We start from the raw sequence: 16,701 nt of genomic DNA, 5'->3' as shown, positions 1-16,701 counted from the left end.
CTTGTATGGCCTATCCCTTGAAAAAATATTCTTTAAAAAATCCACGCCTTGTATGGCCTATCCCTTGAAAAAATATTCTTTAAAAAATCCACGCCTTGTATGGCCTATCCCTTGAAAAAATATTCTTTAAAAAATCCACGCCTTGTATGGCCTATCCCTTGAAAAAATATTCTTTAAAAAATCCACGCCTTGTATGGCCTATCCCTTGAAAAAATATTCTTTAAAAAATCCACGCCTTGTATGGCCTATCCCTTGAAAAAATATTCTTTAAAAAATCCACGCCTTGTATGGCCTATCCCTTGAAAAAATATTCTTTAAAAAATCCACGCCTTGTATGGCCTATCCCTTGAAAAAATATTCTTTAAAAAATCCACGCCTTGTATGGCCTATCCCTTGAAAAAATATTCTTTAAAAAATCCACGCCTTGTATGGCCTATCCCTTGAAAAAATATTCTTTAAAAAATCCACGCCTTGTATGGCCTATCCCTTGAAAAAATATTCTTTAAAAAATCCACGCCTTGTATGGCCTATCCCTTGAAAAAATATTCTTTAAAAAATCCACGCCTTGTATGGCCTATCCCTTGAAAAAATATTCTTTAAAAAATCCACGCCTTGTATGGCCTATCCCTTGAAAAAATATTCTTTAAAAAATCCACGCCTTGTATGGCCTATCCCTTGAAAAAATATTCTTTAAAAAATCCACGCCTTGTATGGCCTATCCCTTGAAAAAATATTCTTTAAAAAATCCACGCCTTGTATGGCCTATCCCTTGAAAAAATATTCTTTAAAAAATCCACGCCTTGTATGGCCTATCCCTTGAAAAAATATTCTTTAAAAAATCCACGCCTTGTATGGCCTATCCCTTGAAAAATGATTCTTTAAAAAATCCACGCCTTGTATGGCCCTTGAAAAATGATTCTTTAAAAAATCCACGCCTTGTATGGCCCTTGAAAAATGATTCTTTAAAAAATCCACGCCTTGTATGGCCCTTGAAAAAAATATTCTTTAATAAATCCACGCCTTGTATGGCCCTTGAAAAAAATATTCTTTAATAAATCCACGCCTTGTATGGCCCTTGAAAAATGATTCTTTAAAAAATCCACGCCTTGTATGGCCCTTGAAAAATGATTCTTTAAAAAATCAACGCCTTGTATGGCCCTTGAAAAATGATTCTTTAAAAAATCCACGCCTTGTATGGCCCTTGAAAAATGATTCTTTAAAAAATCCACGCCTTGTATGGCCCTTGAAAAATGATTCTTTAAAAAATCCACGCCTTGTATGGCCCTTGAAAAATGATTCTTTAAAAAATCCACGCCTTGTATGGCCCTTGAAAAATGATTCTTTAAAAAATCCACGCCTTGTATGGCCCTTGAAAAATGATTCTTTAAAAAATCCACGCCTTGTATGGCCCTTGAAAAATGATTCTTTAAAAAATCCACGCCTTGTATGGCCCTTGAAAAATGATTCTTTAAAAAATCCACGCCTTGTATGGCCCTTGAAAAATGATTCTTTAAAAAATCCACGCCTTGTATGGCCCTTGAAAAATGATTCTTTAAAAAATCCACGCCTTGTATGGCCCTTGAAAAATGATTCTTTAAAAAATCCACGCCTTGTATGGCCCTTGAAAAATGATTCTTTAAAAAATCCACGCCTTGTATGGCCCTTGAAAAATGATTCTTTAAAAAATCCACGCCTTGTATGGCCCTTGAAAAATGATTCTTTAAAAAATCCACGCCTTGTATGGCCCTTGAAAAATGATTCTTTAAAAAATCCACGCCTTGTATGGCCCTTGAAAAATGATTCTTTAAAAAATCCACGCCTTGTATGGCCCTTGAAAAATGATTCTTTAAAAAATCCACGCCTTGTATGGCCCTTGAAAAATGATTCTTTAAAAAATCCACGCCTTGTATGGCCCTTGAAAAATGATTCTTTAAAAAATCCACGCCTTGTATGGCCCTTGAAAAATGATTCTTTAAAAAATCCACGCCTTGTATGGCCCTTTAAAAAAATGATTCTTTAAAAAATCCACGCCTTGTATGGCCCTTGAAAAATGATTCTTTAAAAAATCCACGCCTTGTATGGCCCTTGAAAAATGATTCTTTAAAAAATCCACGCCTTGTATGGCCCTTGAAAAATGATTCTTTAAAAAATCCACGCCTTGTATGGCCCTTGAAAAATGATTCTTTAAAAAATCCACGCCTTGTATGGCCCTTGAAAAATGATTCTTTAAAAAATCCACGCCTTGTATGGCCCTTGAAAAATGATTCTTTAAAAAATCCACGCCTTGTATGGCCCTTGAAAAATGATTCTTTAAAAAATCCACGCCTTGTATGGCCCTTGAAAAATGATTCTTTAAAAAATCCACGCCTTGTATGGCCCTTGAAAAATGATTCTTTAAAAAATCCACGCCTTGTATGGCCCTTGAAAAATGATTCTTTAAAAAATCCACGCCTTGTATGGCCCTTGAAAAATGATTCTTTAAAAAATCCACGCCTTGTATGGCCCTTGAAAAATGATTCTTTAAAAAATCCACGCCTTGTATGGCCCTTGAAAAATGATTCTTTAAAAAATCCACGCCTTGTATGGCCCTTGAAAAATGATTCTTTAAAAAATCCACGCCTTGTATGGCCCTTGAAAAATGATTCTTTAAAAAATCCACGCCTTGTATGTCCCTTGAAAAATGATTCTTTAAAAAATCCACGCCTTGTATGGCCCTTGAAAAATGATTCTTTAAAAAATCCACGCCTTGTATGGCCCTTGAAAAATGATTCTTTAAAAAATCCACGCCTTGTATGGCCCTTGAAAAATGATTCTTTAAAAATTTCCGTTCCCATTAGTCAGCCTCCCCTGTCTCATTTAATATGCACCATTCAGAGACAGACATTTTTATTATGTGATTCTGACAGCCACTAATTTTTTTCACACGAGTCGAACATTAGAACTAGAAACAGCAGTAATAATAAAAGAAACACTCCCCTCCCAAGAAAAGAAAAAACAAAATTAATCAAAATTAGTTTATCAATGCCATCATATTTATTTTAAATATAAACATTTAATTTTTTGCAGATTTTTTGAAATTAATGTGTTTGTGTCAGAGAGTTTCAGGTTTTTATGTTTATCTACAGCATGTGTGCTTCTTTACGGAATCGCTCGCCTACAGGTGATATGCAAATTTTACTATATGTCTTCCTACCTGGTTAGTTTCTCAGTCCTCAAACTCGTTCAGTTTTTTCCTCAATTTTTTTAAGAACAACACATTTCAAGATATTCGGCAAATACATAGTCGAAATTCTAGACTTTAGAACATAATAAAGTCTTAACGCTTATCATGAATGACTAACACGCTTAGGTAAATGAAAATATTCTACTAAATCAATAAAAAAAATAATTGCTATAAATGTTGTATTATTTTCCGCAAAGCGTGTATTTAGTAGTTGATTGCGTATTAATCGGGAAGCTAAATTTTGGGTTTCTTATTTTATTTCATTCTTTTTTTATTATGTAGAACATAAAAATTTAATTGTTTTTCGCTTTTTATGTACTGAGGCTGCGTACACCCTTTCTCTACTCTGCTCCCTTCCAGCACATTCTCTGAGCCACTTCGTCCACTAGCAACATTCGCCAACAGTTTTGTTGACATTCGATGCTATTGCTACTGTTACCAGAATGTGATATATTTAATTGCGCTTATTTTCCTTCGGAAGAACTCGCCAAATTTTTAATGGATTTTTATATCGTTCGGCTCTCAACAAAGCCACAATTCACAATCTATTATTTTATTTTAATCGAAATTACATTTCATTTATAGTGTTGCCATTGTACACTATAATTGACAAGTGAGCAAATCACGCTGTCATCTTTGCTCATTATTCTAATAATCCTGTCGGATATCTAGTATTGTTCCTGGTGCACCAGTTAGTTGACAAAGTTAGGTCGGAACCATGTATATGTATATAAAGTTCCTTAAAAAACAGAAAGGTCGATACGGTTCATAAACTAAATTGCCCAACTCTAATAACTGCCGTTTAGTCTTCGTATTTCTGCTACATTCAAATATCCTGAAAGTGTACATTTTCTCGACATTTTCGTTTGGAATCTTTGGATCATATTAATATTCGATTTACAGAACGTACCCCATAGTTATATTGTGAATTTTTAACAAGTTTTTTGAAAATAAAACTGTTGACATTTTAGTTCCACCCATCCCATTATAGATCCTAATATACATCATCTAATATTAATACCCATCCGACCTTCGCTTACAATGTTGATACAGTTGGGCCTATCCGACCTTCGCTTACATTGTCGGTCGATTTCGGACTCATATGACGGCCTAGGCCATCGCTGTGCAAATGTAAGTTGAAATAGAATACATGCTTCGGGTGAGTCGCATCTACATTATGTGTGCTCTCAGCTGGAAGATGTTTGGACAAAAACATCTGCTGGGTATCTTCGTAATATTAAGATGTAGGAGAAGGCAGAAAATTTGTGTCAGGAGAAAACGGAATAGAGAACTAGAGACACTCTGGATGAAAAATTGGACAATGGCCTTGAACGTACCGAACATGACATTAACTGGAGGGGAATAACCTGGAATCACATATGTATCTAATGTTCGTCGACTTTAAGAAAGTTTTTGACTCCATCAGACAAAGAACCATCATATTGTAGCATTGAGCAAAAGCGAGTAACCCCGAAAATAATCGGAATAATAAGGAAACAAAACTCTCAGTTCCTTACAGGGAGCACCTAAGACAATCGTTTAGACACTAGATTCCATTCATTCACAAGGATCAACAAATCGAGGTTGACGATGATACACCAGGTACTAAAACTTCCAATAACAAATAAGACAAAATAACCTTACATTGGAAGATGCTATACTTAGTTTTAGTCCTATTCCCACAAGTTTCAAAAGGAATAGACCGATTGGTCCCATCATCGGTCATGATCGGGGTTTGGTACAAATATTACAATGTGCATTTAACTTATCATGTAGTATATTTCATTAGCTTCATATGGAATTTCAAAATGTTGACATTTTGTGGGGGACGTACCACAATTAATGAACCAATAGGTCCCATCGTCATATTTGATTTGGTCTTGGTAAAAATATAATACAATGTGCACAGTTTGCATATAAATGGACATCCCTTTCAATATTGGTCTTGCAAATGTTCAAAATTTTGGCACTTTGTGGGAAAGGTACCACAGGGACCGATGGGTCCCATATTCAAACATGATCTAGGTTTGCTAATTACAATTACAATGTGTAAAGTTTGGATTATTTCGGGTATTCCCTTCCCTTGACAGTGGATTATTGCCCGAATAATTGCAGAGAGCAATTGCTGCCATTTTTTTTGTACACCGAAATTTCAACATAAAAATGCATGGTACAATTATAAAAGGTAACAGCAAATCCCAGCTGATTTGATTCCAACGTAATACTAGTGTCAATATGAATTTGACAAATTATGTTTTTAAAAATCACCCAACAGGAAAATTGGGAACGCATACAATTTAAATTTGTTTTTTATTAAATGTGCTCCTGTATTCAATTTACTCAATCTGCCTGCTGGGAACGTTTGAGGAAGCAAATCTTTCTTCAAGGAATAACTCGCTATTCCCAGCATTTTCATATGTGTTACACATATATGGCAATGGCTCAATTATAGGAAATATGTGGAATAGATAGAAATATAAATTTGATTTGATTTTCATTCATGTTTTTCAATTTTTATTTTGAGGATTTGAAAAAAGTTAATTTTCAAAATAAAAATAATTTGATGATTATTTGTTTGTTTATTTACATTTTTCTGTCAAATGAGTTGACACTAGTAGGACTTACAACAACAAATTTCCATGTTGTTGTTGTATCGTTTTTTGTACAACAACACTTGCTGTTACCTTCTATTATTATACCATGATAAAAATGTAAAAAGTTAAATACGCGCCATGACGCCGAAAGTTAAAATTTGTTTAACTTTGGCACGAGTCAATGCGCGTTATTAAGTGCAGCCAAAATGAGTTCATTGTACAACCGTGAAGTGAAAAAGTCCAGAACAGTTGGAAACATTTTTAGAATTGGACAATCTAGTTCACTTAGCGGATCGATCTTTCTCGTTTCTTTTTTAAAAAGGAACTAGTTCCATAATGTAGTTTCTTTGCTCCATATAGTTCCTTTACTCCATACAATTCCTTTGCTCCATATAGTTCCTTTACACCGTACAGTTCCTTTGCTCTTTATAGTTCCTTTGGTGCAAATAGTTCCTCTGCTCCATATAGTTTGGAGCAAAGGAATTATGTTCCATATAGTTCATATGCTCTTTATAGTTCCTTTGCTCCATATAGTTCCTTTACTCCATACAGTTCCTTTGCTCTTTATAGTTCCTTTGCTTCAAATAGTTCAAAAAAGGAACTGGATCAGAAAAAGGAACTATATTAATTAAAGAGCTGGAACTAGTTCCGATCGTTCCTTTCTCGGAATAGTTCAATGAACTAGCTCGTTCCGTTCCGGAACTACTCAACTCTATGTAAAAGGCCGGAATCGGATCGAAGTAATTGCAAAGCAAAGAGAAATGATGTTGCGACAATTGACCAGACAAATATGCCGGTCAGGAGGTAACCTTAAAAAGACCCTTGGACAGAGGACAATATCCACAACCCAGTGTCTACATGATGGCAGTGAAGGTAAGTGGTGTCGGTTACACTTTGCTTTGGCATGACATAATTTAGCAGCTTTGCTTTTTATTGATTTCCAAAAGGTCAAGCTGAGGAGAAAACCGTACTGGTGGACAAGGAGAAAAACATTACCATGATTGGCATCAATAGGCCGCAACAGAGAAATGCCATTAATGCCGCAACAGCAGCCAAGTTGTGTGAGGCTTTCAGTGCCTTTGAAGCGGATGAAACCTCACCCATTGCTGTGCTCTATGGTGTGGGTGGTAGTTTTTGTTCGGGTTTTGATATTTTGGAAATGGCTGCCAATGATGAGGGCAAAGTATCCATGGAAATGTTAATGATGCCTGAAGGCTCAGTGGGTCCCACCCGACGTCATTTACACAAACCCGTGGTGTGTGGCATCAATGGTTATTGTGTTGCCAACGGCTTGGAATTGGCCCTGATGTGTGATTTACGTGTTATGGAAGAATCGGCAGTGTTGGGATTCTTTAATCGTCGTTTTGGTGTTCCTGTCATTGATGGAGGCACTGCTCGTCTACCGGCTATGATAGGCTTTGCACGTGCCCTCGATCTGATATTGACCGGGCGGCAAGTTAATGCCGAGGAGGCACATGCCATTGGTTTGGTCAATCGTATTGTACCCACTGGAAATGCTTTGATTAAAGCCTTGGAATTGGCTCACACATTGGCGAAATTCCCACAAAGTGCCCTGAATCATGATCGGAATTCGTTGTATTCCTCAGTTTTCGAAGCGGCCAATTTCCATCAAGCTATACAAAATGAAATTATGTATACATCCAAGGATATGATCGATCAAATGAAGGAGGGCATCACATGGTTTACTCAAAGTGAGTAGGTCTTTTAAAGATGGTTTGAATATCGTAACGAATGATATCCTTATTTTGTGTACAGCCTTCAAGGACGACAATCGTGATTCATGGTTGAAACGTGACAAATCCATGGCCGATTGGGATGATCAGCAGGTCGCTGAAGCCGCTGCCCAAAAGGAGGCGGAAAAACAAGCCCAAGAACGTGCACGAATTGAAGAAGAGAAACGCCTTAAGGAGGAAAAAGAAAAGAAAAAAGCCGAAAAGAAGAAAAAATCCGATGAACCTGAACCAACACCAAAAGAATAAAAGAAGGAGAAGAAATAATTTATTTATATAACTGTAATATAATTGTTATTAATGTCGGATTCTAGTTTATTTGTATTTTATAATTAAAACAAAACTTAAAATTCAACAAAAATAAAAATAAAAAAGAGCGAATAAAAAAAGCTTCTAACCAAATTAAAACTTCGAAAAGTTTAAAAGTAGTAGTTCAACAGCCCTTTAGGCGTGGATTTTTAAAGAATATTTTTATTAAGTTCGACAGCCCTTTAGGCGTGGATTTTTAAAGAATATTTTTATTAAGTTCGACAGCCCTTTAGGCGTGGATTTTTAAAGATTATTTTTAAGAACTTCAACGCCCAATAGGCGTGGATTTTTTAAAGAATATTTTTAAGAACTTCAACAGCCCAATAGGCGCGGATTTTTTAAAGAATATTTTTAAGAACTTCAACAGCCCTACAGGCGTGGATTTTTAAAGAATATTTTTAAAAACTTCAACAGGCCTACAGGCATGGATTTTTAAAGAATATTTTTAAAAACTTCAACAGCCCTACAGGCGAGGATTTTTAAAAACTTCAACAGCCGTACAAGCGTGCATTTTTAAAGAATATTTTTAAAAACTTCAACAGCCCTACAGGCGAGGATTTTTAAAAACTTCAACAGCCCTACAGTCGTGGATTTTTAAAGCATATTTTTAAAAACTTCAACAACCCTACAGGAGATAATATTTTTAAAAACTTCAATTTAAAACCTGTCTCAACTAAAGAAATAAAAACACAATTCGAATTTTTTATTTTGGTTTTGTTTGGGTTTTTTTATTTATTTTTTTTCTTTCAAGAGCTCTAACAAATGTTGGTATCCAATAGGGTTTTATTTCGGTTTTTTTCTGGTATTATTAATTTTTTGTTTGTTGTTATTATTAGTGGGTAATTTGAATGTTTGTAAGTATGTATGACAAGTTAGGTATACAATCATCAAAGTTTTGCTATTAGATAATAATGAAGAATGAATTTTGTAGGTTGTTGAGGTTTCTTCTCATCATCATTTCCATTTTCACACTTCTTGGGATCGTTTGTTAAAAATTCATAAGATTTATTGATCTGTGACATACATACAAAAAACTACACATATTAAACATTTATTTTTTATTTATTATTTTTATTGTTTGTTTTTATTCATATTTTTATAGAGATAATAACAACAAATTTTTGTGAGTGTTTTTTTTTTAGAAAAAAAAAAGATTTAGGGATCACCAATCATCTCAGACGAATTGGAGGGGGGTAGAATTTGGGCTGGAAAGAAGGGAGATAATTAAGGGGGAATGGTAGAGGAATGATATTATGATAACAAGTTATTTTTTATATATGTATATAATAATTATAATTATAATGATAATAATACGAAAAATATTAGTAATAGGGGGTTTATCCTTGTTTTCATTTCTTGTTTTAAACATTTTTTCTCCAACATCTATAAAATTTAAATAGTAATAATAGCAAAATTTTCCTTTGAGTGAAGAAAGAAAAAGGGAACAAAAATTGAAAAAGAGCATTTTGAATTCAATAAAAGTTACAGGTTTTTTGTTGGTTGTTTGGTTTTTAAAGCTCGCCGCCTATTGTTTCCGGGGAAATGTGCAGCATTTTTTATGGAGTTTGATTTTCTTCTTTTTGGGGGAGAACATCTTCCTCGGTTTAGCTGTTATGTTGCTTTTTGGTATTTCCTTTTCTTGTTTTTTTAAGATGTCTTTTGCAAGTTTTCTTTTACACACATCTCCAGGAGGATAGGGGGTTTTCTGCAAGGATAGGATTGATTCTTAATTGCTAGGACACGTTTGTGGGCTTTTCAGAGATTTTTTTCGTTCGATTTTATCTTCTTCTCCGTTAACGTGTTGATAGGTGTTAGTTGTTGTTGCTTTTTATCTTTGTTATTTTTATGTATATTTAGATTTTACAATTACACAATAATAAAAAGTTGTTTTTGTTGTTGTTAGTATAATTATTATTAATAATGATTTTGGTTTGATTCCAGGTTTTTTGTTTTCCTTTACAAGAAAATTACATTCACTTGGTATTGATGATGGACATCATGGGGAGTATGGATGTATGGTGAATGTTTGATAATGAGTTGTGGTAGCTGTTTGGGGGCTAGCTAAGGAGTTAATATTCATTCATTCATGTGCCAGACATAACTGATGTGTACGACAAAAACAAAAGGACAAAAACATGTGATATATGCGTTGCAATTGTTGCTGTTGCTTTTTCCCCAAAAATGTGACTGATTTAGCTATTTTTTGCTGCTGGTGAATTTGCTTTTGGTGGTGTTAATTAATTATTTAGGTGGTGAGATCAGTGCATGCAAACAATCATTTGTTTTCTTGGAATTCACTGGTTTTGGGTTTTGTTTTAGCAGCTTATTTATATATAATTTCTTTATTTTCTGTATATCATCTCAATAAGGACATTTTGTTGTTGTTTTTACTTGTTTTTTGATTTTTTTGTTTTGTTTTGTAATTTTAAGAAATCATTTTAAAAATGTTTGGTTTTTGGTATTTGTTTTTCATTCTTCTAGTTCTCATAGCTTTTCAGTTTTGTTGTTGGTTGTTTTGTTTTTTAGGAGCACAGTTTTTCCTTTCGTTTTTTCCCTGATTTCTGTGTGTGAGTTGTTGTTGTGTGGACGTCTTCTTCTTCATCTAACAATCTATTCATCTTTCTTATTGATAATAATGGCATTATCAATTTCATCCTTAGGTTGATCCTTATCACCCCAGCCCCAGGTGGCATGAGAACCATCACCGGTGCGCTTGACACGCTTCTTAATGATATCGGCGGATACAGTTTTCAAATCATAGGCCCAGCCAATTTTGGCAAAGAAATCAATGAAGCCAGTGGTCATGTTCATGGAATAGTTGCCAAATTCAGCGGTCTTGTAATCCCAGGGGAAGACATGATGATAGTTATGCCAGCCTTCACCGAAAGCCAAAATGGCAACAGATTTGTTTTCAGCGGGGTTGATGTATCTGCCACAATAGAAACAAACACATATTAGAAAGGGCGTCTCCAAAATAAAAAATGACTTACTTATCATAGGGTTTGCCACCGAATTTATGAGCAGCACTGTTCACCAACCAGGTAATGTTGAGAATGAAACACCAACGGAACATGGTGGCAACAAACCAGGAATTGACAAAGCTTTCATTCCAGAGGTACATGGGTACCATTGTTGGCAAAATGAAGCAGAGAAGAGGCATCAAGATCATGTAGTATCTGAAAAAAAGAAAAGAAGGGGAGGTATAGGTTAATAAAATATATTAAAATGATTTTTTTAAATTAAATTTTTATATGTGTTTTCAGGTCTATAGGAGTGGTTTTTTAAATTAAGTTTTTAAGAAGATTTTCAGGATTTTTAAAGAATATTTTTAAGAACTTTAGGCATGGATATTTTAAAGACTATTTTTAAGAATTCCAACAGCTCCATAGGCGTGGATTTTTACAGAATATTTATAAGAATTTCAACAGCTCCATAGGCGTGGATTTTTACAGAATATTTATAAGAATTTCAACAGCTCCATAGGCGTGGATTTTTACAGAATATTTATAAGAATTTCAACAGCTCCATAGGCGTGGATTTTTAAAGAATATTTTTAAATATTAATTTCATTTCTTCTACTCACTTCTTTTGGAACATAATAATGGGATCAGCTCTCAAATCGGATAGATCGACGCCCTTGCCCTTGGCCTTAACTTCGGGATGTTTCTTGCACAACAACCAGCCAATGTGCGAAAAGAAAAAGCCGCGAGTAGCATTATGTGGATCGGCATCGGTTTCCGAATACTTGTGATGTACACGATGATCACGGGCCCAATGATATGCAGCATCTTGGAATGCAATTGTATTGAAAATCATCAAAATCAAACGTAGTGGCCACTTGGCTTTGTACGAACGATGGGCCCACAAACGATGAGCACCGGCCGTAATACCCAGGCCGGACACAACATATAAAGCAAAAGCTGTAATGAGAAAATGGAAGAAGAAGAAAAAATTAATTGATTTTTATCTCGTCATATTAATATTAAATTTTGAAATAATTTTTATATCGATTTATATTCCAATGTATCACTTAATGGTAGTTACGTAGTAGATTATCTATAGGCAACTAATTTCATGTCTAAATTAAATATTTAAATCTCTCAAATAGGCAATTATTAGAAATATCAATTTAATTATACGTACGATTTTATATCATAGTTATTAATAACCATATAATAAATTAACAATTAACAATATTTGGACTATTGAACCTAATAATAATGGTTAAGTTTGTTTACAAAACAATTATTTCGAATCTTTCAGTAAAGGATCAGGGGGAGAGGGAAATATGAAAGTGAAATCAATACAGCAAAGATTCTAGAAATGGTGTGAGAAATATTCAACCGTCAAATACAAGTTACCTATTGTTATTTAGGATTGATTGATATGGTTATAAAATCGGATTTTTAATTATCAATATTGAAAGAATGTCCATATTAATTCTTGATTTTTTAAATACTCAATTTATTACAATTTCCCCTTTCCTTTTTTGTAATATAATTTTCCTGACTTCTGCTGATCACTTTCATTACTACTTATTATGGAACCACGATCCATAAAAAATAGTTATAGTGTTATCTATATAAAACAAGAAAAATATTCCATACCTTCTTCTACGTATTGAAAACAATTCGAATCGCTTAATTTGCGTCATCCAACGTAACAGATAATTGAAATTGTTATTTTTATTACAGTTCTATAATATTGAAAGAAAAGCAGCAGCAGCAAGTCAATAAACTGCAAAATAATGTAGAATCACTATTTAAACAAAAAACGCAACAACAATAAATTGTTTACAAAGGTGTTGTTTGGGGTCAACAAATTTAACACAAAGGTGGAAAATTTTTTCCATAATTAATTGGTTCGCGTTTTTTTTCATTGTTGTGTACGTTCAAGTAGTACTTTTGCTATATATAAATAGTATCTGGAAGAAAGATCGTCAGTCAGAATCTATGGTGAAGCTATCGAAGTTGTATATAGTATAGAGAAAGGAAATTTATTTATAACCATTCGAATATCTAAAATTAATGACATTCAAAATAGCTAAAATTAATAGGGGCTCTTAGGAGAAAACTCATGTTATTGTAGGACCTTGAACATAACGAAAAAGACGTGAGAAAAAGCTGATTTAAATTCTCAAAATACCTAATAGTGCGACTACTGTTAAATGGGACTATACAAAAATAGGGAGCGATATTTTGTAGCGAAATATATTCGGTAGTGATATTTGACAGTCAATTATAATACAAAGTTATATCCAATTCGGTTGGAAAACCTTTCAAAAATTCTCAAAATGCCGACTTGGGTCAATATTAATAATTTTTAGTCCAAAGATGTGGGGTACCCTGAAACTTGGTTCAATATTAACAATTTTTAATCAGGGATGTGCTTTACAATGGGAAGCCAAAATAAAAATAAATTCCTAATTCCAAAAATATCGAATATTTTGGGGTACCATTATATGGGGACTACGAACTCAAAATACCGAATATGGGGGTACGTTGTATGGGGGCTACTTTGTTGAAACTTTGGTCAATACCAATAATTTTTGATACGGATATGTGTAACACAATAAGAACCCAAAATACCAAATTACAGCCGACTGGGTTGAGAGATGTGCTAAAAAAAAATAAAATATAATAAAATGCCGAATTCTGTCGTGTACCATTATATGGTTGCTACCCTGAAACTTGGGTCAATATTAATAATTTTTGGTAGGGAGATTTGATACCCAATGAGAATACAAAATACCAAATTGCAGTCAATTCGGTTAAAAAACAAATCCATAATCAAAAAGTATAGAATATTGGGGTGTACCTTTATATGGGGGCCATCCAGAAACTTGGGTCAATATTGTTAGATTTCAAACATAATGAGAATATAAAATACAAAATTACAAACAAATTTGGTTGAAAACGTATACAAAATCCCCAAATAACGAATATTCTGGGTTTCCTCTATATCGGGGCTACCCTGAAATTTGGATCAATATTAATAATTTTTGGTGGTGAGATTTGACACCCAATGAGTATGTAAATATTGGGGAGTATCGGCTACACCAAAACGTGGTCCGTGCATCCCACTTGCAATAACACAAACATTCTAGGAGTACTAGCAATGTCGGTGTAAAATTTTAGAGCTCTATCTTAAATATAACGATCCTGCAGGGACCTGTTATGATCCTCACAACGATTTAAATTTTCTTCTTACTATGAGACAACAGCGAAGAAGTTCTATGGCAAGAGAATACTGGCCAGATGTTTTTTGGAATCCTGCATTCAGGCTATGTTGACCATCGGATTTTGACAATAAAGTAGTCAATGGGAGGTTGTGTGAAACCTCTCGAGCAAGCTCCTCGGCTATATTATTCCCTTCTATGTTGCTATGCCCGGGAACTCAACATAATTTAACTATCTGTCGTATTCCATGAAAAGTATCCTTGCTTGCGAACCGTTTTTGAGTTAGTAGTGCACGACTTGAGTGCCTTAAGGGCCGCCTGACTATCGACATATATATTAACCGGTCCTATGTAGTCACCGGTCCTATTTGATTCCCAGGATTATTTCTTGGCCGTTAAGTTTATATGAGTTTTAAATGGCTAATTCCATGCAATAAACGCCTGCACCCGTACTTTCCTCTATCTTTGACCCGTCTGTAAATATTGACAGACCGGTCAGTGGCAAGGAGCCACTTGCCCAGGATTCCCTACTAGCAAACTCCGTCTCCTCCTCGTCAACACAGAGCCTACAGTAATTAATTGGATCATGATCCCATTTACTAGTAAAGGCCCTAATATTGCAATGACCCAGTAATGATTCCTGTCATTTCTCTTATTTCAGCTTTACTCAGGTTCAACAGTAAGTTTGTCCTTTTGGTAGACAGAGTCGGCCAAATAGATCTTGAGACATTGCACCTAGGTTCGTTGTGCCAAAGTTCATAGGCTTTTTCATCTAAGAACGCCACAAAGTTCCGATAAAGATGATATATGGGTGGTTTGATTGAGTCATCAATTGCTACATCTGTGGATTGAGATCCTCTTCTTGCTAATTCGTCTGTTCTTTTATAAGCCATGATGTCACGGTGTAAGTTCTTCCAAAGCTGTTCTACACTTGAGGACGATCTCAGATTTGATATAACAACATTTGATGGCTTTAAGAGCCGCTTGATTATCCACGAAGATAGTCACCGGTACAAACACCTCTGCATCCAGACTTTTTATCAATTCCGCTGCCTTCCAAACTGCGAAGATTTCAGCTTGAAAACCCTATCGTTGCAATCCAGCTTGTAGGATAACTCAAGGCGTAGCCTTTCACAGTAGACGCCAGCCCCTGTACCTTCTTCCATCTTGGATCCGTCTGTATAGAAAGCCAGACCGTCCAGAGAAGGATTACTCCGGTTCCAGTCGTCTCTACTAGTAATAACGACATCGACATCTACTGTATCCCAAGTCTCGAGAAAAATTAGGCCTTTATTTGATATCGTTTATAACGACATATCGCCTATTGCGACCGTCGTTATAAGCGATTTGGACGGTATATCGTTGTAATAATTGTCTCTAGATCCACATATGGTCATCATTTCAAACAGATTGGCTACCGATCCACGTTCTTAAGCCTACACTTAAATCCTCTCATATTCAAATTGTTTTCTCTCGTCGGATATAAAGTCAAGGGACTCCACAAAATTTGTTAGTCACTTTGCCTTTAAGTTAGAGTACATCAAAAATGGCACACCAATTCCCAATTAAAAAAAAAATATTCCAAGTAATCAAATTGATTTTGCAAATATATAGACTTAAATTAAAAATATAGGTATTATTTTTTACAGTTTGTTTAAAAATGTTTTTGCAACTTACCAAAAATAATGGTCTGCCATTTGGCTGATGTAAACATTAGATAGGCGCCATATAAGGCAGCCAAATGTAGATAGCCAAATGCGATGATATTACGCCATACCAATTTCAATTTACGTTTTTCGGCCTTTTTCAATTTTTCAATATCCTTAACTAAGCCACCGTCAATGGTTTCGGCATCCTGTTCGAACAAGACACCAGTTGTGGCTTCATGTAAAACTTTGGGATTAGCGCCATCGATATTGGCACTGGCCAATAGGGATTCAGTCAATGCTGGAGTGGGGGGAGCGGCGTTTGGCGGCATATTGCTATAAAGACAAGAAAAGAAAAAAAAACGCATACAAATTAATTAAAGGTGATAATAATAATTTACATTTATATAAAAAAACGAGACTTGTTTTTTTAATATTCATTCAGGTGTGAAAAAAATTGCCATTAATTTGCAAAATTGTCTTTTAATGGACGATTAAGTAATACAGCTGAATGAGTCGTGAGACAGACAGGCAGCAGCATGCCTGAATGTTTGCTTCAAGTATATCAAATTTTTGTTGTTGTTGTCACTTTTTATTTTACCGTTAATTATGTGATTCACTTTTTAAGGATATTAAAAATTGTTGCAATTTTCTTTTAAATTTTGTTTCTTTTTTTAATTTTTGTTGGCAGAATTGTTTAATAAAAAAAATGTATTACCTTTCGCTTCTTAGTTCTTCAAATAATGAATACCAAAAAAAGCCAACAAAAATTTTTCACTAATTTATCATGCACATACAAACACACGCACTTCGCTCAATGTATATTTATATATACGTCTTGTTGGCAGCAGGAATATAGGAGAGGTACAGGTACACCACAGCAGTTAGTTTCGTGAAGCAAAAATCCTGATAACCTTCTTGTTCTTCTTCTACATACAATAACCTCTCGGTTCTTTATTGTTGTATTTGTTTTTTGTAAACTTTTTTTGCTAGCCTTTCT

The 16,701-nt window shown here is 34.6% G+C and overlaps 2 protein-coding genes across 3 annotated transcripts in view; one reads left to right on the top strand and one right to left on the bottom strand.

Annotated features, from left to right (window-relative positions):
- Window positions 1-6,578: 6,578 nt before the first annotated feature.
- Window positions 6,579-7,817, top strand: LOC133335814 (probable enoyl-CoA hydratase). The gene is made up of 3 exons (XM_061544112.1): window positions 6,579-6,690; window positions 6,762-7,529; window positions 7,594-7,817. Exons 1-3 carry the CDS (start codon window positions 6,579-6,581, stop codon window positions 7,815-7,817), a joined length of 1,104 nt encoding a protein of 367 aa, XP_061400096.1.
- Window positions 7,818-10,411: 2,594 nt separating this feature from the next.
- The window catches only part of LOC133335815 (acyl-CoA Delta-9 desaturase-like), a 54,311-nt gene continuing 48,021 nt past the window's right edge, over window positions 10,412-16,701 (bottom strand). Inside the window, exons 1-5 of one of the 2 annotated variants that reach the window (XM_061544114.1) lie at window positions 16,420-16,471; window positions 15,733-16,037; window positions 11,461-11,797; window positions 10,868-11,053; window positions 10,412-10,806 (exon numbers count right to left, since the gene is read on the bottom strand). In XM_061544114.1, the coding sequence (XP_061400098.1) occupies window positions 10,488-10,806; window positions 10,868-11,053; window positions 11,461-11,797; window positions 15,733-16,033 (1,143 nt within the window). In that variant the 5' untranslated portion in view covers window positions 16,034-16,037; window positions 16,420-16,471 and the 3' untranslated portion in view covers window positions 10,412-10,487. Of the gene's footprint in view, window positions 10,807-10,867; window positions 11,054-11,460; window positions 11,798-15,732; window positions 16,038-16,419; window positions 16,472-16,701 lie in introns of those variants that run through there. The other variant, XM_061544113.1, reaches the window with a different exon arrangement.

The sequence above is a fragment of the Musca vetustissima genome, unplaced genomic scaffold (assembly GCF_032173495.1).
Source record: "Musca vetustissima isolate MV318-11 ecotype Yass unplaced genomic scaffold, APGP_CSIRO_Mvet_v1 utg149065, whole genome shotgun sequence".
Lineage (NCBI taxonomy): Eukaryota > Metazoa > Arthropoda > Insecta > Diptera > Muscidae > Musca > Musca vetustissima.
This window is presented reverse-complemented; position numbering and strand designations above follow the sequence as displayed.